At 41.9% G+C, this 26,745-nt stretch overlaps 1 protein-coding gene across 1 annotated transcript in view; it reads left to right on the top strand.

The window, feature by feature from the left end:
- The window catches only part of LOC136884521 (tubulin epsilon and delta complex protein 1), a 68,516-nt gene extending 43,127 nt beyond the window's left edge, over positions 1-25,389 (top strand). The window contains exon 6 of the mRNA XM_068229779.1: positions 25,216-25,389. Within this exon, the coding sequence (XP_068085880.1) occupies positions 25,216-25,335 (120 nt within the window). The 3' untranslated portion in view covers positions 25,336-25,389. The remainder of the gene's footprint in view (positions 1-25,215) is intronic.
- Positions 25,390-26,745: the final 1,356 nt, after the last annotated feature.

Here is a 26,745-nt window from a genome sequence, read left to right as displayed (position 1 = left end):
TCCTGTGGAATAGCACCAAGGGGTCTGCTCAAGGCTTAATGTCCCCATCCAAGGGGCGAATCACCATCAACAGCGTCATATGCCCTCACTCCATATGAACACTGCGGTGAGGTTTGGAATTTAATCCAGGCTTTTGGTACGCAATCTGGTGATTAGAAATTGTATACCACCACCTCTCCTACCCTGCCGGCCAACATTCTGGTGGTGAATTTTTTTTTTTTAAACCAGCGGGACTCTTACCGGCTAACCATTGTGTCAGACCGTTTAGACTTCAATGCCTTAATGATAATGGCCACCAGATCTTCATATGCTTTGCCATGATGACAGCCAATGGTACTTGGCTGAAAAGTCAGCTTTTTTGTTAAGGACTTGTTAATATACATGGCTTTAATCTGGAAATAATTATTTATTAATTAATTAATATTTATGAAATAAATTATAATGAGCCACGAAAACATATGTTCATTAATTTCATCGCGTACTGTATCATTGTGTCTGTCCATGCATTCAGCTGCTTCTATACTTCTTCCACTTTATTACCTCGGACCATCATGCCGTCAAGAGTAGAATATTTTGGACAAGGAAGTGTAACTTTTTATCTGACCAGGCAAATCTACACCTTAGTAAGCACAAGAGTTGATATAACTAGTGGGCACATAACTGTTGATGAATTGTTTTGTTCAACCCGTACTCTTGCTCAGGTAGTTTATTCTTGGAGTATTAATTCTAGCCTAAGAGATAATTTGTATTTATTTATTGCCTGAAGAATTGATCTTTACTGGTATGCTAGTCACATGCAAAGGCAGGTGGGTTTGTAGGCTCAGTGTTACAATGGGATTGTACTGTGTGTATGTTTCTATGTGTAAGCTTTAAATGTTAAAAATGGAAAGTATTATTTTGTGTGCTGAGAACAAGTGCCTATCATCAGCCATTCTGTCACAAACACCTGACATCGCTGGCCTTTGAATGTGACCCGCCAGCCACCTTCCCGTCGCAGATTATGTAGGTATGAATAATTATCGAAGTATGTTGTTATTTGTAAGATATGCAATCCACCCAAATAAGAGCCCTTCCTTGTTGTTGGGGCAGTAGGCCTATTTGAAGTATTATTGAGCTCAATCAACATCTTTCAACATTTTTAAAAGGGAAGTGACAGAGAGCTGAGAACAGACAGGAAATTCTCAGAATACCTGGAATTGCTTATTAAATTTTCATTGGAGTGTTCATAATTCTATTTTCCATGATGGACAATCATTAGGAATGTTAGTGCAGCTCAGTGTTACGTATCTTTTAGAACCGAGTATGATTTAACCCCCTCTTATGCACATTGTGATGTAGTTGTCAGCGTACACCCCATCTTATGCACATTGTGATGGAGTTGTCAGCGTACTTAACTCTTTCTCTGTGCGAGTCCACTACTGCTCACACCAGCATTGTTAACAAAGTGACACGTAAGTGATAATCTTAACCAAAATGGTCAATAGTAAATTGATCCGTACCGGGCGAGTTGGCCGTGCGGTTAGGGGCGCGCGGCTGTGAGCTTGCATCCGGGAGATAGTGGATTTGAATCCCACTGTCGGCAACCCTGAAGGTGGTTTTCTGTGGTTTCCCATTTTCACACCAGGCAAATGGAAAGTATTATTTTGTGTGCTGAGAACAAGTGCCTATCATTGATCTGTATTGATAACCAATAAATTACATTAAAATGTCAATTAAATATGAATATCCACCTTGTCAACACTAATATGAAATTTATTACAATTTCATTACACCGAACATGTTTCAAGAACCAAAGTTCTCTTCTTGAGTGACTTAAGTTACTATAACAAATCTCAGAACTTATTATTAATTTAATTTCTTTGATGCGTACATTAATATAGAGTACACACATCGCACTGACACAGATAGGTGTTATGGCGACGATGGGATAGAAAAGGCCTAGGAGTGGGAAGGAAGTGGACGTGGCCTTAAGGTACAGCCCCAGCATTTGCCTGGTGTGAAAATGGGAAAACCATCTTCAGGGCTGCCGAGTGTGGTGTTCGAACCCACTATCTCCGGAGTGCAAGCTCACAGCTGCATGGTGAACTCGCTCGGTGAAGCATAGTTTTTTTACAGGAGAAACCTGTCCTTATTTGCCAGTGACACTCCTCAAAGTTGACGTGTCCACAGTGATTCCAGATCCTTTCTGATAAGGAAGTATGCATTTAAATTTTTTTTTTTACATGGAATAGGTTTCCTCAATTGAAGGATGAATTAAGAAAATATCAGGAGAGAACACAAAGCAGCTCTCTGTCATGTTCTTTCTGTAATTATCTCAATATTAGTGTAGATAGTTTGTATAGAGAAGTATCCATATAACATTGTGCGTCTTTCCTAGAGCTTAACTGTGTGGTTAACAGGAAGTGACTGTTGGATTAGGATGGTTTTTCATTTTTTTTTTTTTTAAGTGAAGTTTTTTGTAGTTTGTTTGAATGTTAGAACTATTCAGATAGCAGTTAATTTGTTTTCAATTAATCTATTCCTGAATGTTATATAATGTGTGTGTGTGTGTTTATACTATATTTGAAAATTGCTACGCTTTTGTTGTGCTTCCATGAAATGAAATTCCACAGCCTGTTTCCAGTCATTCGACTGAGTCAGGAATGGTATGAATGAAGCCCCCATCTTGCGGCAAGGAGAGGAATTGTGCCGGCTGCCGAAGCCTATCGCTCTCCCCTGGAGCAATGATTAATAAATGACAAATGAAATGAAATGTTACTGGAGAGAGTTGCTGGAATGAAAGATGACAGGGAAAACCGGAGTACCCGGAGAAAAGCCAGTCCCACCTCCGCTTTGTCCAGCACAAATCTCACATGGAGTGATCGGTATTTGAACCACGGTATCCAGCGGTGAGAGGCTGGCGCTCTGCCATCTGAGCCACGGTGGCTACTCCATGAAATATTATGTGCCATTTATTTTTGTATTCCATAAAATACCTGCAGTCATTTTTATTCAAATTGAACAATTCAGAGTGAGGAATCAGTAAATATTTGTTCCACTGCTACCATTCCAACTGATTCGTTCACCAAGGTATTTGAAATCTGTGACACTCTCTCTATCTCTTGTTCCCCCACTTTCAAATATTTTGGGTGACTCTTAATGTTGTTTACTATTTTGGTCTTTCCAATGGCGATTTTGAGACCTATCTTCTTTGCTTGCTTCAGCAGTTTGATGGACTGCTCCATGGCTTCCTCCCACGTCTCAGCTAGTAAGGCTATATTGTCTGCGAAAGCTCTCCTTCATAGGCTTGCACTTTTTTTTTTTTTTGTATTGTAACCAGAAGTTTTTCAACCTCGCGCTCCTTGTCAGCTGTTCTTCCACCAAGATGTTTTGCAGTTTAGCAGGTTCTTTCTCTGGATTGTCCCTTTCTTCCTAAAGACGGTTCTTTCCGTTATGCCCCCTGGTTTTATATTAATTACCTGCATGTCTTTGTGCACCTCCTTCAGCCAGTGGGGGTGACATTTCCATTTTTCCTGGAATGTGATGTGTGCAGCAGTCTCTCTGGGTTCATTCTATTCAGATGACCTGTTTTTTTTCGTAACGGTGGTGATCTTTTTGACTCATCCATACAGTTCCTGGTTTGACCTCAGGTGGAAGATTAAACCCTCGGACACTTTCTTAGGTCCCAGAATCTGTCTGAGGAACTTTCTTTCCTCTTTCTCAATCGACATATCTTCCATTTTTGCTCGTGTTTCTGCAGCGTAAAGGCGTGCCGGTCTGACTAGTACACAGTAGTGCCTCCGTTTAGCCTGTTAAGACATGGATTTGGATCTGTAAGTACCATGATTCATTTCAAATGCCAATTCCATCTATGCTTTCTCACCAAGTGCTTCCTTTTCATTGCCATTGGGGTAATGATCTCACCAAGGTAATAGTATTGTTAGGAAAATAGACAACCATCCTCTCTTAGAAATAATTTTATTTTGCTAGTGGTTTTACGTTTCACCGACACAGATAGGTCTCGTAGCGATGGTGGGATAGGAAAAGCCCAGGAGTTGGAAGGAAGCGGCTGTGGCCTTAATTAAAGTACGGCCCCAGCATTTGCCCGATGTGAAAATGGGAAACCACAGAAAACCATCTTCAGGGCTGCCGACAGTGGCATTCAAACACACTATCTCCCGGATGCAAGCTCAGAGCCGCGCTCCTACCGCACGGCCAACTCGCCCGGTTTAGAAATACAGTCAGTGGACAACGAATGAGGAATTTCCAAAAATTCTTATATTTTATAACTTTATTTCAATTTGTACAATATTTACAATGCTTTTACCATGTTTCATAAGTTTATAACTAATGCACTTATTTTCACATCATTTGAGACAGTCAGTACTTGGTAGTACCACCTTTAGCTTTAATAACAGCCATAACACGCCTTGGCATGCTTTCAATACTCCGTGCCACCATTTCAATAATAGCCGCATCATGTTGCCATACTTGTTGCAGACGCTGTTTTAATTCAGGAATTTTAGTACACATGGGACTACTGACCTTATTTTTCATAATATTCCATATCCCTTCAATGGGGTTCAGGTCTGGGCTGTTCCCTGGCCAGTCCAACACTTTGATTCCTACCTGCTGCAGATGATTCATGACAAATTTTGAAGTATGGCAGGGTGCCCCATCCTGCATGAAAATTCCATCATTTTCTGGATACCACTCATTTATTTGAGGAACTAGGCAAGTATCCAGGACATGTTTGTATTGTTCCTTCCTCATAGTACCCTCAACAAAATACAATGGCCCAGTGCCATGGACAGATATCACACTCCATACCATAATTTTACCGGGGTATTTAACAGTTTACTTCATGCACTCGGACATCAACTGCTCTCCACGTCGTCTCCACACATGCTGCTGACGATCTTGCATAATTTCTACTGTCGACTCATCCGAGAAGCAAACCTGCAACAAGGAAACGTATGGAGTAAAAAGTATTAAAAAATCAGCGACTCAAATTCTTTTTGAAATTTGATAAAATTTTGATAAAGCCGACGACAAAGTGTGGTCAAAGGGCTGAATTAATTCACAAAACAATAGAAAAAATGAACTTACCTTTGACCAATCACTTGCAGTCCAATCTTTATGCCTCAATGCCCAAGATAAGCGCTTTCTCATCATGGCTGGTGTTAACTTTGGCTTTTTTGTTGGACGGCGAGATCGTAAACCGGACTCGTGAAGTCGCCTACGAACTGTCTTCGCGCTTAAATTACAACCTGCATCACTCAAGGCATCTCTAATGTTCTTAACAGTAATCTTTCGGTTACACAAAGCAAGATTCCTAAGCATTCTTTCCTGCCTTGGCGTGGTCTTTCTCAGTCCCCTACAGTTTTGCCGCTTTGTTGGTGTAACTGGTTCACCTAAGTCCACTTTTCTTTTAATTCTTCCAACACTTTGTGGAGAAACATTACATTTTCTGGCAATTTCATATGATTTTAAGTTTGAACATTTCAACATAACCTCAATTTCCTTTTTCTTCCTTGGACTCAGGTCTCCTCTTTTACCCATTGTTATGTTTTCCTTATTAATCTCAGGAATAACAATAAATTAATATTATATTCACTTGGAAAACTTTGACAATTGCTAACCCACCTAATTAAGTTCAAAAAAACATCTTCCTTTATCAATATTCTGAAAAAAACTAAGAGGCACAAAACTAGACACACTTTCACAATGGCAGCACTTACACTATCTACTGGGAAAACTTGGAACTCTAAGACATCTAGCGGTGGAGAATTGAGTTATTACCAAATTCAAACCAAGAGAAGAGCCTCACATTCATTTCCACCCGAACAAATAACCTAAGTGAGTAAAAAGTTGATAAAAAGTCCTGAAACTGAATCAAAATTAAAAATTCCTAATTCGTTGTCCAGGCACTGTAATTAAAAGAAGAAATCTTAAAGAACAAAGATATCGGCAGAACAAGGAAAGGGCATTGTAGGATGTAAAAATGAGACTCCCTAGGCCAGGTGAACTTCAGAGGAGCCTAACAAAGTGAGTGGAAACAATGCCAGTAGTCAGCCATTCCATTCTGCCAGGTTGAAAGACCATCAAGTTGGGAGGGAGATTAAAAAAAAAAAACTAAGCACATTGGAATACTCTGTATTTTTTCTTCTCTTGGTAAAAATCCCATGGTGTAGGGGTAGCATGCCTGCCTCTTACCTAGAGGACCCAGGTTCGATTCCCAGCCAGGTCAGGGATTTTTACCTGGATCTGAGGGCTGTTTGGAGGTCCACTCACCCTATGTGATTAGAATTGAGGAGCTATCTGCCAGTGAGGTAGCGGCCCCGGTCTGGAAAGCCAAATATAACGGCCGAGAGGATTCGTCGCGCTGACCACATGGCACCTCATAATCTTGCAGGCTTTTGGGCTGAGCAATGGTCGCTTGGTAGGCCAAGGCCCTTCAGGGTTGTAGTGCCATGGGGTTGGGTTGGGTTATGAAAATCCACTCAGTTACAAGCAATTTTGGTGATTAAGTTGGTGTTTAAATGTTGCTCTCCTAATTTTAACGAATTTCCAGTCACTGTATCAAAGAGTGCGTGTAATGATTTTTGGACCTACAGAGCAGCTTGAGCTGTCATTGTCCGCATAAGGAAAACACGAGTAGGTTTACTGTATGTACATTACCTGTCGCTCTCGACTTTGCTAGTGTGACACTGATGTTCTCTGACCAGAAACACTCAGCCGAGACTTGCGTAGATCTTGCTTCCAGGATTTTGTGGCTGTCTCTTTCTGCTGCTGTGGGAGTTCTTATCCTTTGAAGAAAGGTGTCAGGGAAAAGAAAGGGAAGGCGTGAAAATGAAAGACACTGTAGACCTCGTAAACCTAATACAGTACCATCGGGGTTGGTAGAGAACAAGAGTTGATCAATGGAGGTTGGATAGAAAAGATTCAAATAAAGAGATGGGCACAAGTAAGTGGAAGCAATGCAAATTCAGCTAGAGCCTATGTGGTCTCCGATCCAGACTCCTTAGTTGAGAACCTCCTGGTTCTCCTTGTAGTTGCCTCTAACAACAGCCAGGGGGACTGTGGATGTTATTTTACCGCTCCCTCCTATAGGGAGATCTGTGACGAGTGTGTTTCGGTGGTTAGCTTTTTAGTAAGTTGTTGTGCAATAGATATGTTTGGGTTTGATCCTTGTCCTGGATTGTGGGTCCACTATGGCTGAATTCAAGGAGTGATGACCACAAGAGATTCTTGAACCCTTATTTCTCCATTTCCATAAACTGTGGGATATAATCTTTAAAACAACAATCTCTGTCATTCATTGACCCGAGATTTCTATTCTCTGTCTTAAATTTCTTGATTCTTTGAAGATAAGTAGAATATTTATAACCTCTGGTGTTTTGACCAGCATCATAAGTCAGAAACTGGGATGTTTACTTTTCTGAATTTTAATGAGTTTATCTAGTTGTACATAGAAAGACAGAAACTTAACACGATGGCAGATCAGTGGGGAAGGAGGAAGAAAAAGGAAGAGAACAGTTGATGTTCTTCCATACCAGTTGCTTCTCGGCCTTAAGCGAGTTAGATATAGGGAATTCAGAGAGAAGTAATCATAAAGTCGATGTACCTTTCAGATGATCCGATGGTGAGTTTGTGCCAGGAGCTGAACCCAGGTATGTTGAATATTAATTTGACTCCAAAATCCCCCAGAACCAGAATATTTTTAACAAATGTTACGGACGAAACAAAATTTTATTCATGAGCATTTGAGGGCATATCAAGATATCCAACACGGGGGTTGCATAACCTCATCCGAGAATCCAGCAGTGAAAAGGTTCAAAGAAAGAATGATAGTACTTTTCTTTCCTTGAATGCTTGTTGGCCCTGCTCCAAGTTCGACAGACAATGTTATACGGATACTTGTGGTACTCTTCTTGTTATACTGTGATAGAATTACAATCCAGTCCAGATATGAAGTTTACAGTAGTATTTGTAGAATAAGCAATATTTATTATTATATCTTGCCATTTGAGAGAAATCTTGTATTCATTAAATGTATTCCTGTGTTGAAGTGAAATGCAAGAGAGAACTATGGTATCATCTTGCATTATCAAGGTTTTAACGTGTGGTTTTCAAGAATAAATATATATTTTTCTTAGAAAAATGAATTGAATATTGTTTCCTTCCCACAGACTTTTGGAGCAGGTTCTTTGTATTTTTAGAGAAGGAAGAACGTAATACCTGTTGTTACAGAAATCGGATATTGTTAACTGGCATTTTCATTTTAGAAAAATATTTTAACAAGCAAAGTTCCATTTTTATAATGTTTGTTCATAACCTTGTATTATTATTATTATATTTAAATGCACTGAAGGAAGATATCCTTATACAAAAGATTCCCCTCTTCTTCAGCGTATTTCCCCACCAAGGTGCAGGATCTTGCCTTCCACTTCATTCGGTGTGTGGCTTTGGTTGGGTGGACAACAGACACCTACACTTCTCAGTCCTACCACTGCTGCTTTGATCTTCTAGGTCATCGTTCCTCAGGGCTGAGCACGAATGCATGTTGTATCAGCACAGCCTCATCTCTGTGATCTTGTCTGGTATGCGAGGGTTCCAGACATTTTTATTTCTCATATGGTCCAGCCTTGTGACTCCCAGATACCATTCCCATTGCATGGAATATCTGCTTATGCCATTTTTGTTTTAAGCCAACTCTCTGCCCCAAACAGTGCTACTTGACAGACAACCGAGCGATATTCCTAGAATTGCAAGAACAACAAAATCTTCTTGTGACAGAAGACACCCGTGACCCAACACCACTTCAACCTTAACACATGCTCGGGGATCCAAGAGTGTGTCACTGTTAGTTGTCATGAGGAACCCAAGATAAAAAATGGGTTTCTGTCTACTAGGATCTTTCTATTTATGTGGTCACCACATTTTCGGTGTACAGTCTTCGTAACATTAAGCCACAGCCCAGATTTTTCAAACCATACATAAAAGATTCTGACTGTTGATATTTTGAAGACATCTCTTCAAATGAATTTTGGATTTCCAGTCTTTTCAGAGTTTATTTTCAGAAAATCACCATTAAAGTTTCTACAAAGTGGCTTTCGAAGGAGCCATCATCTCCCATGCCTGGCTGTGGCTTGCTAACTTAATTTTGCCTCCTGCCTTTTTTTTTCTATCTGTCCTGGTTATCTCGTCTACCCTGTGCTGAGTTGTTTGTTCGGTACGGAAGTGGATAGTGCGTTATGTTGCCATGGCCGATTCCTTCCCACTTTCTAGCCATTTCCTATCCCACCGTCGCCATAAGACCTATCTGTGTCGGTGCAACGTAAAACAAATAGCAAGAAAAAGAAGAAGAAAAATTTTAAATAAAAATTCAGTAAGAGAAAAGTATTTTGAGTAAATACATTGTAAACAGTTCATTTGCTCAGGTAACAACACTTAATATGTTGGCTTTACCGTCATAATAGTAATGGTTCTTACTTGTGTGTGTCTAAATGTTAAGATTCAGATTATCTAGGATAAAAATGTGTTGTGTTGCTGTCATATGGCAAATACGACTCCGCCTAAAGAATTATTCAATTAAAGAAAACTAGCTGATGTACCCGTGCTTCGCTACGGAATTCTAAATTTTATACAGAATTCTAGGTTAGGTAGTGTAAACGTTGTGAGCAAGATTGTATTAAGTTGCATAGCTTTTAAAGTTGCCCTAGAAGCACGACGGGCAAGTCACCAACGTCTTTTCTCATATGAAGACTGGGTTAGGGAATTTTCATTGTAATGGTAGGCCAGCTTGCCTACCGTCAGTCACAATCAGGTTGGGGAGTTTTCATTATAATGGCAGACACTCACTCTCCGCCTGCCTTTATATATTCTCAGAAAGACTCTCTTAGTGGTTTTCCCAACTGAAATGAACATGGGTCATTACAATGACGTCAGTAGGAATGGCGCGATTAAAAGCAATGAAATACTCGATCAAATGAAAAACCACACATTTTCTCACTTTTAACGAACAGTACTATGCTGCCGAACTAACAGTCCAAAGCTACAGAGCTGGAATGACCAAGACGCAGACATCTGTGATCCGTGAACAAACTTCGTCATTTTTTCGGCGGGGGTGAGGGGGGTTCCAAATAGTGGATAGTCCCAGGGCAAAAACTATGCCCGTTTATCTGTTTCCTGAGAATACCCGTTGAGTCGGAAAATCTCAATTCACTACACTGGCGGGGGAAAGAACTACCTGACGTGGAGGCAATTTTTCCTCCAAGCCAGAGAAGAAACCACATCTTCGCTGGTAATTTGGAATAAAATTAATGTAGATTTAATGAAAGTGAAGAGGAAGAAGCTTTTCCTAAGAAACGGCTCTTTTCAGGGTTGAATTTTGAGATATTTAGTGAATTGTGGTACTATAATTTGGAATAGGGCTACATTTTAATTCCAGACCAGTTCATACTACTACTAACTGAGCCTCTGAAGTGCGTACACTGCTCATTCAAAACAGCGCGTCAGAGTAGGTATCGAATAGCTGGCATACTATGATGAACCAGTGTGTTACGTACCAGCAGTATCAGAAAATGTATGAACCAGAGGATTGGCATGCTAAAGAAGAAAGTTATCCAAATTCTCAGCTATTTCCCGCCAATATTCAGTTAGGCTGTTATACTCGGTACGCAGCAGTAATCCCATCTATCGGAGTTGAATGTCAGCATAAGAGACAAAAAACACTACAACAAACAACGGTCAGTTTAATGTTATTGTTGATCTATGTTACGCGCTTTCGATATTGTTGGCCTTCACATTATTAACTGTCTTCCGGTTCTGAAATACCACTCTTATCATAGCCGGTACGATAAAACTGAATAAAACATAAATGATCGGAAATTATATTCTCTAAAAGTTTTGTTATGTAGTACTTTTCCATAGGGCCAAGAACATAGGTATTTAAAAATTAAATTTTAGGTGCCTTCCCCTAAACTACCATTTCACCCAGGGTGAATAACATTGTTTATAGCTTAAACTGTAGTTTCTTATTCCCCGACTCTATATACCGATTTTCATTAAATTCTGTTTACCCATTTTGTCGGGGCTCGGCGTTGATATGGACTTAGCAACAAAAATCCAAATTCATGAATATCTGTGTTATCATAGCTGGTACGGTAAAAATGCATAAGACCTAAATGATCAGAAATGTATATATACCGGCAACTTTAGTTATGTAGTATTTATCGATATGACCACTAATAATATAAATATTTGAGAATTGAATTTTAGGCCTTCCCCTAAACTACCATTTCACTCAGCGTGAATAAAATAATTTATAGCCTAGATTGTAGCGGCTCACCCCCGGACTCTACATGCCGATTTTTATTAAATTCTCTTCAGCCGTTTTCTCGTGATGCGTGTACATACATACAGACGGACAGACAGACAGAAAGAAATTACGGAAAAGTGAAAACCGCATTTTCTTGTTACTGTGGACATGATCGATACAGAAATACCATTCTTTTCACATTCTGAGCAATGTACAGACAAAACTCTTATTTTATATATATAGATTTAGGTGTAAAAAATGCCCATATAGCTTGATAGGCTGTCATCCCCGAAGGCCCGGGTTCAATTTCTGGCCCTGCCACGAAATTTCAAAAGTGGTATGAGGGCTGGAACGGGGTTCACTCGGCCTTGAGAGGTCAACTGAGTAGAAGGGGGTGGGGGGAATTGATTCCCACCTCGGCCATCCTTGATATAGTTTTCCATAGTTTCCCACTTCTCCTCCAGGCAAATGTAGGGATGGTACCTAACTTAGTGCCAAGGCCTCTTCCTTCCCTCTTCCTTGTCTATCCCTTCCAATCTTCCCATCCCCAACAAAGGCCCTTTTTCGGCATAGCAGTTGCGGTCGCCTGGACGACGTACTGGTCATCCTTCCCAGTTGAATCTCCCGACCCGAAGTCTCACGCTCCAAGACACTACCCTTGGGGTGGTAGAGATGGGATCCCTCGCTGAGTCTGAGAAAAAAGCCAACCCTGGAAGGGTAAATATATTAAGAAAGAAAGAAGATAAATACCCTAAATAGAAACGGAAAACTAAGATGAAAGTGCTAACTGCTCTGAGCCAGTCCATAGTTTTGTCCTGGTCTACAGAGAATTCGTGAAATGATAGTGTCCCTTTGCTCTTTTTTCCTGTTCGAAGTACAAAAATGCACATAGCAATACATATTCAAACATTTCCCAACACAGTTAAAAAAAGCAAATCACTACCCCATTAAAAAAATTAGCGCATAAATTAAAATTCTTGTTTAGGACGAAGTTACAGCGAGAAAACAGTTTGAGCCACTGATAACATTTGTTCTTATTTGCAGAAAATTTCTGCTCGAAGTACAAAAAAAAGTCACAAATTCCAAGAGCTGTAAACATAATTTAAAAAATATAATCACCACACTTCATAATAAAAAGTTGAACTCACTAGCGCATAACTATCAGCTCAAATTATCAAGCCAAGAAGCCTCTTATTGGGAACATATTTGCAACATTTTCGACAGGCAAATAATATAAATAGAACTGGAAATATTGCAATTTGTGCTATACGGCTTCCTGTCAGTGAGTAGGAGGCCAGCGCTCCAGCGGCATTATAGAGAAACTTTCCAATTACAGCTTTATGCTGGGCTTCACATGCCACGACTGACTGGATCCCTCGCTGAGCTCCTTGGCTCCTTATACCGGCCTTGACATTCGCTTGTGAAGCCCAGCATAAAGCTGTAATTGGAAAGTTTCAGCATAATGCCGCTGGAGCGCTGGGCTACTACCCACTGACAGGAAGATCTATACCGCGAATTACCGCATTTCCAGTTTTATTTATACGGTTTTGCTGTCGTAAATGTTGGCAATGTGTTCGCAATGAGGTGCTTGATATTGAGATCTGATAGTTATGCGCTAATGAGTTTATTTTTCATTGTGTAATGTGATTATATTTTTTAAATTGTGTTTACAAATCTTGGAATTTGTGACATTCTTGTGCACCTTTTCGTACTTTGAGCAGAAATTTCATGGAAACAAGGACAAAGTGATTTCTCGCTGTAATTTCGTCCTGAAAAAGATTTTAATTTATGTGCTAATTCATTTTTTAATGGTGCGGTGATTTGCTTTTCTTCCGAACAGGAAAACAAGAGCAAAGGGACACCATCATTTCACGAATTCTCTGTAGACCAGGACAAAACTACGGAGTGGTATTTACCTTCGTTCTTTCTTTCTTTCTTTCTTTCTTTCTTTCTTTCTTTCTTACTCTGTTTACCGCACCAGGCTTGGCTTTTCTCTCGGACTCAAGTGAGGGATTCCACCTCAAGGGTAGTGTCCTGGAGCATGAGACTGCGGGTCGTGGGATACAACTGGGAAGGATGACCAGTACCCCGCCCAGGCGGCCGCAACCTCTATGCTGAACAGGGGCCTTGTGTTGAGGATGGGAAGATTGGAAGGCATAGACAAGGAAGAGGGAAGGAAGCAGACGTGGCCTTAAGTTAGTTACCATCCCGGCATTTGCTTGGAGGAGAAGTGGGAAACTATAGAAAACCACTTCGAGGATGTCCGAGATGCGAATCAATACCCCCCCCCCCCCCTCTACACAGTTGACCTCCCAAGGCTGAGTGGACCCCGTTCCGGCCTTCGTACCACTTTTGAAATTTTGTGGCAGGGCCAGGAATTGAACCCGGGCCTCCGGGAGTGGCAGCAAATCAGGCTAATCACGTATTTTTACCCATGAATTTTCTTTCATAGAATAATCCTTTAGGCGGTGTCGTATTTGCCAGATGACAGCAACACAACACATTTTTATCCAAGATAATCTGAATTTTAACATGTAAAGATTGACAAGTAAGAATCACTATTGCTACGACGGTAAGGCCAACGTATGAAGTGTCATTACCTGAGCAATGGGGCCTATGACCTAGATGATAGGCCCCTTTAGACAACAAGCATCATCATCGAGCAGAGAACAGTTTACAGTTTATTTACTCAAAGTACTTTTCTCTCACTGTTTTTTTAAATTCTTATTCTCCTTTTTTGCTCTTTGTTTTAAGTCACACCGACACAGATAGATCTTATGACGCCGGTGGAATAGGAAAGGGCTAGCAGTGGGAAGGAACCGGCCGTGGCCTCAACTAATTTGCAGCCTGATGTGAAAATGGGAAACCACGGAAAACCATCTCTAGGGCTGCTGACAGTGGTTTCGAACCCACTATCTGCTCACAGCTGCACGCCGCGCGGCCAACTTGTTCCACCGTCCTGCATTTCAAGTAAAAATTATTGTCTGAACTTGGCACAGTCAACTGGCGCGGTATTTAATATTCTAGTGAAAGGTATGAATGAAATGTAATATGAAACTATATTGTAACAGTAAATGTGGTACTTCGGTGAGCACGAGAAACGCAGGGCGTGTACCAATCTGTTGAAGTGCACACAGAGGGAGAGGGTGTGTTTAGAAGAAAATCTTTCAAATTTTTTTCTGAATTTATTAATAAGTTCAAAACCATGTCACCTCTGTACAGCAGATATAGTAGAAGTATCCCCGTCCTAGGGCTGGCGACGTCCTTGGATTCCGGCAGCTCCTCTCCCTTCCATACCAGTGGACCACCATTTGTCCCTCGATGGAAGTTCTAGAAGATCCATACGGTGCTGATGAAGGGCGTTGAGACAGACTACGTGAATGAACACCGTTAAGCCTTGGGGCGAGTTAATGCAAAAACTGCTTCTGCACAGATGAGAGAAAGGTTTATCACTGGTTTTAACAAGGTTCATGACACGAGAGAATGTATGTTTGAAGGTCTATCACACGGTAGAAATCTATCCCGTGTTAAATCCTCAATCATTTGAAATGAAAAAGGTCATTAAACTTGAATGAGTATATAAGTTTAACATTCATAAAATGAAAGTCCACTCGAAACTCATCGAAATTCGAAATAGTCGCTTAAAGTTTGTAGCACTTGGCATAATGTGAAGTTACGCCACACGGCTTAGGTCTTAGTTTGAAGCATTGTTCAATGTAATCACTTGGATTGGGAAAAATAAGGGTGTTTCACTCGTGAATTCAGACTTGTTCACGCATTGGTAATGACATAAAAAAATAAAACGAAATTAGTCATGCATTAATAGTCCTCGATTCGACTGTTCATTGAATCGAAACGCACAGCTGAATATTCGTAGAATTGAAATGTACAGTTCTTATTAGAATTGAAATGCACGGTTCACGCACGCAGTCTACAGTTCATTACCTACAAATATTTACACAGTTCATGAAATGGTAAATTAGTGGCGTAGTCATGCTTGCAGTTTGAGTAATTCTGAATTAAAGCACAGTCTCGTTAACCTGAAGTATTCATTACTTTGTAAGGAGCGAACTGTTCCAAATCCTGTGCACAACAGTAAACTTTGAGTACTTGAAAAATATTCACAAGTCTTAGACACTCGTGTAGAATAAACAGTCACTTGATGATGTTCAGATGAAGCACAATTTATATCACGCCCCGTTGGAGCAGAAGTTTATCACTCACAGTTGAAAGAAATCCGTTCAAGTTCATACTCGTCGCGATTGAGTTAAAGTCCACGGACTCAAAGTATGACGGCCGCTTCACGCTATATCGCGGTCCTCGCGAACCGACTGCACGAATTCCACTGCCATGTGTGCACATACACACGCTGGTCACGCACTGCTCTGCTAAGCTTTTTTTTTTCTTTCGGGGGGGCCCCCGAAGTCCGCTCCCCCCGCGTGACCATCGACTCAATCTACATGGCCTCCGACATGCTATTAGTTCTAAGAAGAGAAAGATAGCAGGGAGGAGTGGAAGTGTGATACTACGGGAGTATCTGCCTGTCCCCATGCTCAGCATGCTACCAGGCCAGATGTGGTGGTGGGTATCAATAGTGGTGTAATCAGGTAGTAAGGGTCAGGACAAAACCACATAGGCAGAAATAGAAAGATGCCTGCATGTGAAACCTGACATTTTGTAGATAGCACATGCAAGGATGTGGTTCTGGAGAGGTCCATGTAATTATGTTAGTTGGGAATAGGTATCATGCACAGTCATAAGCCTATTCCTCGCCATGCCAGTTATTCAGTGGATCAGTCCTTCTGGGCACTGCTGTGTCTAGCGCGGGACGTGCCGGTTGCCGAGCCATGCGGCAATAGCCACTAGGGCCCGCCGCACCGCCCGACCCCCTTGAGGTCCCTCGTACCCAGTCTCCAATCCCGGAGAATGAGGCCAAGCCCGCCGAGGCGGGGGCCTCCTGGAATGGGGTGGGTCATGGCGCCGGGCCTCCCTCCTCTCTGCCCGCGCCATGGCCCTGTAGGCTGGGCAACTGCGGTGGGAGGCCGGGTGGCCCCCCGCGCAATTGGCGCACACCGGCGCCTCCTTAAGTGTTGCGCAGGCCGTGTAGTGGTGATCACCACCACAGCGGTTGCACTTCACTTGGAGTCCACAGCTAACTTGACGGTGGCCCCACCTCAGACAGCGGAAACACTGCAAGAGCTGCTGAGGGGGACGTTTGACTCTCACCTGACTGCCGCTACCCGCTGAGGTCCTCTCCTGATTGGCTCCTCGGTTGACTGCTGTCCTGGGAGCAGTCCTGGGTTGCGGCTGGGCGGTCCTCTCCTGATGGGCCGGCGTCGCCTTCTGCTTCCTGGTCCGGCGTCGTCTTCTTCTTCTTCCCGGGGGTTTCTTCTCGGCAGAGGAAGAGGCCTCGTCCTGGTGGCCCTCCTCCCGTCCTGGTGACCCCGGGGTGGCTGGTGGTACCGCTGCGTTGCCATCTGCCTCTTCTCCCTGACTGGCGGCGGCGGCGGCGTCGGTCAATGCTAACGCTCGACTGCGTTCCCTGTCCTGTGGGGCGCACATCGAGGTCTGCATCTCGACAGACATGCAGGCAGGCTGTGCCTGGGCAGCAGCATCAGAACACCAAGGGGCGTCCTTCTCCACTGCTGTGCTGCTTTCCACCATGACGAGCGCTATCCTGGTTTGCGCCCGGGTAACAGGCCCTTCCTGGTAGGCCTGCGTCTGCGTCCACTTCATCTTGGTTGGGTCGGCGATCCTGGTTGGCGGCCTTGTTGGTCTGCGTATACTTCGTAAAGTACAGCTTTCCAACTGGGGTCGCGCCGTCTTGTTCATTCCTCGGCTCCGTCTGTTGGCAGTCTCCTGGCTGCCGTTGCCGGTAGTGTGGTTCCTCTTGCCTGGTATTCGGGTGACCTGAAAGTAAGCAGAGAAGCTCCTCTCGTAGCAGCTGATCTGGCCTGGGTCCGTGGGGCGAATAATTATCGCCCAAGTCTCGATGTTCTCGACGGCGTCGGGGGAGAGCTCCTTCCTTGTGGCCCCCTCGAGCCTCGTGAGGAGCTCGAGGATGAGGTAGGCCTCCTTGTAGGTGTCCTCCCCAGGTCGGTACTGCACCAGCAGCGCAGGGGCGGCGTGGTTCAGTGGGACGGTCCTGTGGTCGACCCAGAGAACAATCTCCCCTACTGCATCATTGAAGTTCTCTGGTAGGTCGTCTCGAAGTTCCATCGTACCTGTCGCTTCCTGAAATAAAAATCTGAAAGAGAATAGCACTAAAAAGTGCTTCCTGGCAATGCTCGTACTGCGTACTTAAAAGTACAGACAGTAGACAATGCTCTTTCGGAGATGTACTAACAAGTACAGCTGCCTGACTAGTTGTTCTACTAAGCGAAACAGTACTGTATTTATATCCGATCCGTGCCTTCACATCTCGTTCCATAACTTCGTTGTCTCATGTCGGATTTACGTGAAACTTTGCAGGAATGTAGATAAATGATCTGGCTGCACGATGATATGGTTAAATTTGTCTAATTGTTATTACGGGGAAAGTTATTATCCATAGAAGCTCGAGGAACATTCCACACCAGTCTAGGCTCTGTGTTGTGGTGAGGCATGCTGTGACGTCACCCGCTCTCTACGTCACACGCACACAGCTGTTGCTCGCTGTTCAGTCCATAGTTAGTAAATAATACACTAGAGGTAGCATTGGCGCTGCAGTCGCGTGCGAAGTTCAAGGTCTGTCTAGGGAGGTCAAGTCACGAATGCTTCTTATGGAGCCGCCATATTGGGTCTTTACGCGAGCGTAACTAAAGGCAAGTGCATTCGAATTTAGAGGATTTCGGTGCTGTACATTGAAATAAAAACCAAATACCAACTATTTTTCATAAAGAATTTAATTAGTCATCTACTGTTCATGTATATATAACTGTATAACACTTAAATGACATTAATACATTCACAGCTATTTGAATAGGAAGATAATTAACAGAGCCTGATTTTTTTATTTTTATTTTATTATTATTTTTTTTTTTTTTTGAGAAACAAGAATCAACAGAAAAGCTCATGTCCTGCTCTTTTACTTCCTTACACCTTTGTCTCACTGTGTTTCTTATTAATATCATCTGTCAAATACGTAATCTTATTGACAGAAACATAGAAATCTGTACAGTACCTGTGTCATATTATGATTACCCATACATGAAATACTGAACTTGAAGTACTGTATTTAAAGTACTAAAAGACAATTGTAATAAACTACCTTCAAAGTTTTCTTTATTAAGAAAGTAATTACCGATACTGGGTTTCTAAAAGGTTACCCCAGTAAGTTGACAAACACTGAATGCCTCTTGAGTTGAGTCATTAAATTGTGTATGGTAACTGTTGTTATCCATTCATGTGGTATTTCTTTGGGTTCAAAGGCAAAAATAGTCTGCACATGTGCAACAAGAGTGATGTTCTTAGCTACTCTTAACTAGTTTGATAACCCATGCAGCAATATAGTACCAAGTGTTGGTGGTGATTATTGTTTTAAGAGGAAGTACAACTGGGCAACCATCCTCTATAAACACTAATCAGAAGAAAACAAATGGAAGGGGTCCAACACTTCGAAAAATGAAGTTATCGGCAAAAGAAAGATGAAGGCCACAAAGTGGCTGGAAATGAAAAACTTCCTAGGCCTCGAATGCGCTAATGCCGTCGCGGTCGGAAAAGAACAAGTGTTGACCAGGGGAGGTCGGATGGTCTAGAATAGGTGAGAGCCTAACACAAGTAAGTGAAAACAATATAAAGACTCAGCTAAGGGCCTCGTAGTCACAACGCAAATTGATTTCTCCCTGTGGGTGGGGGCAACAGAACAACACCCACGGTATCCCCTGCCTGTCATAAGAAGTGACTGAAAGGGGCGTCAGGAGCTCCTAACTAGGGAGCGTAGGTTGGCGACCACGGGGCTCTTAACTGAGTCCTAACATTCATGCATATAATAATAATAATAATAATGGTTAAGAAAATAACAGCCATTGGTAGACACGATTCCTTTAAAAATAGAAATTCCGCGTAGAGGCGCGCGGCTGTGAGCTTGCATCCGGGAGATAGTAGGTTCGAATCCCACTATCGGCAGCCCTGAAAATGGTTTTCCGTGGTTTCCCATTTTCACACCAGGCAAATGCTGGGGCTGTACCTTAATTAAGGCCACGGCCGCTTCCTTCCAAATCCTAGGCCTTTCCTAACCCATCGTCGCCATAAGACCTATCTGTGTCGGTGCGACGTAAAGCCCATAGCAAAAAAAAAAAAAAAAAAAAAAAAAAAAAAAAATAGAAATTCAGTCATTCAGTTGAGTTAACGTAGGTTAGGCTATTTTAGGTATTACATTAGGATATTATGTTAGGCTACTGTACGTTAAATTATAGTACTTCGTTAGAGCGAGTGTTGTGATCTTTAAGTATTTGTCCAGCCATAAAATGTATTCTATAGGGCATTTAAGATTAATGAAATATAGCTGTAAATAATAACTACAGTACCGTATAAGTCTGCTACTAACAATTATTGTTGTAATGATGGCAAGCTGGACACAAATTGTTGGTTTGAAGAGATAGGCCAGCGAAATTAACCAATTACGGCTAAAATTCCTGACCACCGAGCTCGATAGCTGCAGTCGCTTAAGTGCGGCCAGTATTCAGTAATCGGGAGATAGTGGGTTCGAGCCCCACTGTCGGCAACCCTGAAGATGGTTTTCCGCGGTTTCCCATTTTCACACCAGGCAAATGCCGGGGCTGTACCTTAATTAAGGCCACGGCCGCTTCCTTCCAATTCCTAGGCCTTCCCTATCCCATCGTCGCCGTAAGACATATCTGTGTCGGTGCGACGTAAAGCAAAAACTCCCGACCTTGCCGGAAATCGAACCCGGGACCCCTATGACTAAAGGCCAGCACGGTAACCATTTAGCCATGGAGCCGGACTCATGAAACGGAAATTTTCATTAACATCAATACTACTATTACACATTTCCTGTTACTTTTCTTGCTTGTTTTGAAAGACAATTCCCTTCCTTTAGGGAGGTTTCCTATCATATGTCAAAGACTTGGGTGGATTAGGGACGTTGAAAATTGTTGGGATGGAATTCCACTTGAGTAGTCTCCGTCCATCTGCCCTCTTTAGTTCAAATTGCGATTCTTCAAAATTATGCTAGAAGAAAATACATAAGAAGACCTATAAATATAAAACATCGTTCATATAAACATATTATTATTCAGGAATAATACGAGTGTATAACTTCACTAACTGCGCACAAGACGGAATTATCTGTAGATGGCCATTTGTCACGCCTACAGTTTTGTACCCACTGTGCTCTCCTTTGCTTATCGCTCGGGAAGCGAAACACTCTAATTCCGTCAGTTGTCTTATTTTGACAATTTGGTGCGGCACAGTATCCCATTTTCCTTCAAAATACAAGTAATAACTCACATCATTACATCGGGCACGCCCACATAACGATATTTAAGACCCAATATGGCCGTCACCGCAAAGGATTGTGGTAGCGTGACCAGACCTCCCTAGACAGACCTTGGCGAAGTTGAACGAGCGCGCTGTTTGGCAAAAGCTGGATTGTTTGGCACTGTCATTACTGGAGCTTCCCGCTAAATTTAAGTATATACTTCTCTGAAGGAAAATGCCACTCTCCTGTGCAGCTTATGGCTGCATAAGAGAGGTCCATAAAGGGCAGTGGCGTATCATTTCACAGGTACGTTTCCTTGAAATTCATTTCCGTGCGTATAAAATAATACTTTGCGTTACACTTATTGTCATATGAATTGGCCTACGTGGGCTGACTTAATGACTGATTCCCCTGTCGGCGTGCTTGAAGACTGAAATTAATGTTTTAGGAAATATAAGGGATGACATTTTCCTTTCACTGAAAGCGAATATCCAGAAAAATCATGTGCATGATACCGAGCGAGTGGCTTTAGGCTTTAGGTCACATAGCTGTCAGCTTGCATTCAGGAGATAGTGGGTTTGAACCCCACTGTCGGGAGCCCTGAAGATGGTTCCCAATTTTTACACGAGGCAAATGCTGGGGCTGTACCCTAATTAAGGCCACAGTCGTTTCTTGCCGTGCTGAAAATGAAATGGCGTATGGCTTTTAGTGCCGGGAGTGTCCGAAGACAAGTTCGGCTCGCCAGGTGCAGGTTTTTCTATTCGACACCCGTAGGTGACCTGCGCGTCGTGATGAGGATGAAATGATGATGAAGACAGCACGTACACCCAGCCCCCGTGCCATTGGAATTAACCAATTAAGGTTAAAATCCCCGACCCGGCCGGGAATCGAACCCGGGACCCTCTGAACCGAAGGCCAGTACGCTGACCGTTCAGCCAACGAGTCGGACAACTTGCCGTGCTGAGTGGCTCAGACGGTTAAGGCGCTGGCCTTCTGACCCCTACTTGGCAGATTCGATCCTGGCTCAGTCCGGTGGTATTTGAAGGTGCTCAAATACGTCAGCCTCGTGTCGGTAGATTTACTGGCACGTAAAATAACTCCTGCGTGACTAAATTCCGGCACCTCGGCGTCTCCGAAAACCGTAAAAGATTAGTTAGTCGGACATAAAGCAAATAACATTATTATTAGTCGTTTCCTTCCCACTCCCAGCCCTTTCTTGTCCCATAGTCGCCGTAAGACCTATGTGTGTCGGTGCGACATAAAGCAAATTGGTACAAAAAAGAAAATAAGAAAAGATGTACATGATAGCCTGGAATTGTGCTTCGTTTTTCACTTTCTGTGTGTATTTATAGCATTAAAAGCTATTGAATATATTTTCTGTATATACAGTTAGTTGCTTTACAATACGTGTAGCAGTCCCCATTCATACCTTACCAGATTTTAAAATATAGAGACTATTATAGATGTCCTGCACCGTGTGAACATCTGAGTCCTTTACTTTCGTCAATATTTTTCCCTGAAATGTCATATAGAGATATAAGCATAATAAATTATTGACCAAGCGAGTTTACCGCGCGGTTAGGGCCACGCAGATGTAAGCTTGCTTTCGGGAAATAGTGGGTTCAAACCCCACTGTCGACAGCCCCGAAGATGGTTTTCCGTGGCTTCCCATTTTCACACCAGGTAAATGCCGGGGATGTACCTTAATTAAGCACACGGGCGCTTCCTTCCCACTCCTATCCCATCGGCGCCATAAGGCCTATCTGTGTCGGTGCGATGTTAAACAAATTGTAAAAATTATTATAAGTATTTTTTCAGTTGTCTTCAATCATATAATTTACCACTCTCCCTTTCCATTAACGGAAATCATTTTATAAGTTAAAATCTTAAAGCAATCATGCATTTCAGGAAAAACTAAATAAAAACGCCATAATAGTCTGAAACCACAACCGAGTGTCGTATTTCCACTTGTAATTGCGTTTAGAAAACATCGATAATAATAATAATAATAATAATAATAATAATAATAATAATAATAATAATAATAATAATAATAATAATAATCAGAAAATGAAATCATACTGGGCCAAGAAAAAGCAGAAGACCTTAACTAAGAGTTAAGACGAGCCCCGTGGTCCCTAGTAGGCCAAAACGAATAATAATAATAATAATAATAATAATAATAATAATAATAATAATAATAATAATAATAATAATAATAATAATAATAATGGCTTTACGTCCCACTACCTACTTACACGGTTTTCGGAGACGCTGAGGTGTCAGATTTTTTCCCACGGGAGTTCTTTCATGTGCCAGTAAATTTATCTACAAGAGGCTGACATATTTGAGCATCTTCAAGTATCATCGGACTGAGCCATTCTCAAACCTGCCAACTTGGGTTTAGAAAGCCAGCGTCTAAACCAGCGATAACAATATTTTGTTTACTTTACCCCCAAATCTCGACAACGCTTTTAAGGCCTAAAAACTCGCTCATCCGCTTCGTACAAGAGAGGATTTTTTCGGTCGTTGGGCAGAACCATACCAAAGTCCTGGTCATTTACACAAAAGATAGCGAAATATACGTGCCCTCCTTCTAAACCTATGTTGTTAGAAGACTTAATATGAACAGTATATTGATTTTGTGTTTCTTAACTGCACCTGAACGCCGTGCTCTTTTATCACGCATTTCTCCTGTATTAATGCTTTTAGGGCTTTCTTTTTTTACTGGAGAGAAGCATCGCAAGTATACTGTAATATCTGAGAATGTTTGCCTGTAAGAATTTTAAACCATATCTGTATCCACACAGTTTTAAAAGTCCTTTATTTACATTGATGAGTACAGCTGAGTGAGCTTTTTGTCAAAAAGCTGCGATTTCAACATGCTCCGCTCGCTACAGTGATTCTCTCGTAGACGGTGGCGCCAATGCTACCTGTAGTGTATAATTTACTAACTCTATGGTTCAGTCAGTCTTTCGCTGTCGGTCTGGAGCGTAACACGTAAGTTTTTAAATTTTCATTACGGGGACTTAAGTTTCGTACCGCCGTTACCGGTACAATATATTTGAAATTAAAATTTAAACATGTTTGAGTCAAAATATTTATCAATCAATCAATCAATCAATCAATCAATCAATCAATCAATCAATCAATCAATCAATCAATCAATCAATCAATCAATCAATCAATCAATCACTACTGATCTGCATTTAGGGCAGTCACCCAGGTGGCAGATTCCCTATCTGTTGTTTTCCTAGCCTTTTCTTATAATAATAATAATAATAATGCTATTTGCTTTACGTCCCACTAACTACTCTTTTATGGTTTTCGGAGACGCCGAGGTGTCGGAATTTAGTCCCGCAGGAGTTCTTTTACGTGCCAGTAAATCTGCGGACACGAGGCTGACGTATTTGAGCACCTTCAAATACCACCGGACTGAGCCAGGATCGAACCTGCTACATTAGAGTCAGAAGGCCAGCGCCTCAACCGTCTGAGCCACTCAGCCCGGCAGCCTTTTCTTAAATGAATGCAAAGAAATTGGAAATTTATTGAACATCTCCCTTGGTAAGTTATTCGAATCCCTAACTCCCCTTCCTATAAACGAATATTTGCCCCAGTTTGTCCTCTTGAATTCCAACTTTATCTTCATATTGTGATCTTTCCTACTTTTAAAGACACCATCCAAACTTATTCGTCTACTGATGTCCTCCCACGCCATCTCTCCACTGACAGCTCGGAACATACCACTTAGTCGAGCAGCTCGTCTCCCCTCTCCCAAGTCTTCCCAGCCCAAACTTTGCAACATTTTTGTAACGCTACTCTTTTGTCGGAAATCGCCCAGAACAAATCGAGCTGCTTTTCTTTGGATTTTTTCCAGTTCCTGAATCAAGTAATCCTGGTAAGGGTCCCATACACTTTAACCATACTGTATTTGGGGTCTCACCAGAGTCAAATATGCTCTCTCCTTTACATCCTTACTACAACCCCTAAATACTCAATAACCACGTGCAGAGATCTGTACCCTTTATTTACCGGTACCATTCCATTTATGTGATTACCCCAAAGAAGATCTTTCCTTATATTAATACGTAGGTATTTACAATGATCCCAAAAGGGAACTTTCACCCCATTAACACAGTAATTAAAACTGAGAGGACTTTTCCTATTTATGAAACTCACAACTTGACTTCTTTCCCCGTTTATCATCATACCATTGCCTACTGTCCATCTCACAACATTATCGAGGTCATTTTGGAGTTGCTCACAATCTTGTAACTTATTTATTACTCTGTACAGAATAACATCATCTGCGAAAAGCATTATCTCTGATTCCACTTCTTTACACATATCATTGATATATATTAGAAAACATAAAGCTCCAATAATGCGGCCTTGAGGAATTTCCCTCTTAATTTTTACAGGGACTGTATATTACTGTATATTAAATAATAACTCTCTACACAGTGGAAATAAACTGAAGACCTACTTGCAGATCGTAATGGGAGACAAAGCATGGATTTCACACATCACACTTGAATCGAAGCAACAGAGCATGGAATGGAGACACACACATTCTTCTGTAAAAGTGGAGGCCAAACCAACTCTGTCCTAGCGCAAGATCATGGCGCCCGTGTTTTGGTTATCGGAGCAGGCGGCAAATTTCTATGAAGAGGGTATTCAAAACTTAGTTGTAAACTTGGCGGCTATGTTGAAAAATAGAGTAAAGTATGGAAAATCTGCAAATAAATGTGGTGTTTGAAAATTCTTTCGTTGTGTAGTTATTTTCAAATGGCCTTTACTTAAAAAATATGCCTTGTATTTATAAATAACTGCATATTCTTGAAAATAGAAAAGAATAAAAACCAGCACAGAGGGAGTACAAATACATTATTTTAAACTATCATTGAAAGGATTAAGGAACACATATCAAACATCTGGCAAGTATGAGAAGGTGAAATTGGGGAAACCATGGAAAACCATCTTCAAGACTTTCAACAGTGCAGGTCAAATCTACCATCTCCCGAATGAAGGGTCACAGACGTGGCCAACTTATTATATGTATTAGCTTCGGCCATCAGCAGGGATAACTTCCGCTTCCATGCAGGTGCCATCTTCCATCAACTGTAAGTGGGTCTCAATCTGCTCTCTTGGGGTCCTTTTCATAGTAGTTGTGCATACAACGAATATGGAAAAAGTAAGACTTTTATGTTTTGTCCAGCCCCTTTCCTGAGAGCAGCGCTTGAAGAAATTTAAAACTCTAATTGAACAATGACTTAATCTCAGTATCACCAGAAGACAAAAGAATTGTGGTATGTTCTGCTATGTATCTAAATGCCATGATAATAAAAACGATTACTATTATTCCTCACAATTAAGGAACGTCAGTTGGACTACTCCATCCTCCGCAGTTTCATTTCACGGAGTTATTTTGGCACAAATCAATGAAGGCAGCCTTTAGGATTAATCATTTTTACAATATTAGTCAATGTAACATACTATTTTATTCCCTAAATTAAGATACATCGGCATTACGAGTCAATATGAGAACGTCAGCTGGACTAAGTCATCTCTCGGCAGTAGTATAATTGGATGGTTCGGCGGCCTCCGCCTCCGCCCGCCTCCTCCTCCTCCTCCCGCGGGAAATTTGAATTTTGGCGCGAGATTTGAATTGGTAAACAAAGCCACGTGCTTTTTGACAGACAACAACACATCGCTAACCTCACTGCTGCCATCTTGACGGGCCTAATCCTCACTAGTGCCAACTTAACCTAACTAGCGTGAGGTAAACAAATCCACGTGATTTTTGACAGACAACAACGCATCGCTAACCTCAGTACTGCCATCTTGACGGGCCTAAACCTCAGTAGTGCCAACTTAACCTCACTAGCATGAGGTAAACAAAGCCACGTGCTTTTTGACAGCCACCTGCTTTTTGACAGATTTGTAAACAAAGCCACGTGCTTTTTGACAGACAACAACGCATCGCTAACCTCAGTACTGCTATCTCGACGGGCCTAAACCT

This window comes from Anabrus simplex, chromosome 12, assembly GCF_040414725.1.
Source record: "Anabrus simplex isolate iqAnaSimp1 chromosome 12, ASM4041472v1, whole genome shotgun sequence".
Taxonomy (NCBI): domain Eukaryota; kingdom Metazoa; phylum Arthropoda; class Insecta; order Orthoptera; family Tettigoniidae; genus Anabrus; species Anabrus simplex.
Note: the sequence above shows the minus strand (reverse complement) of the source record. Positions and strands in the feature narration are given on the sequence as shown.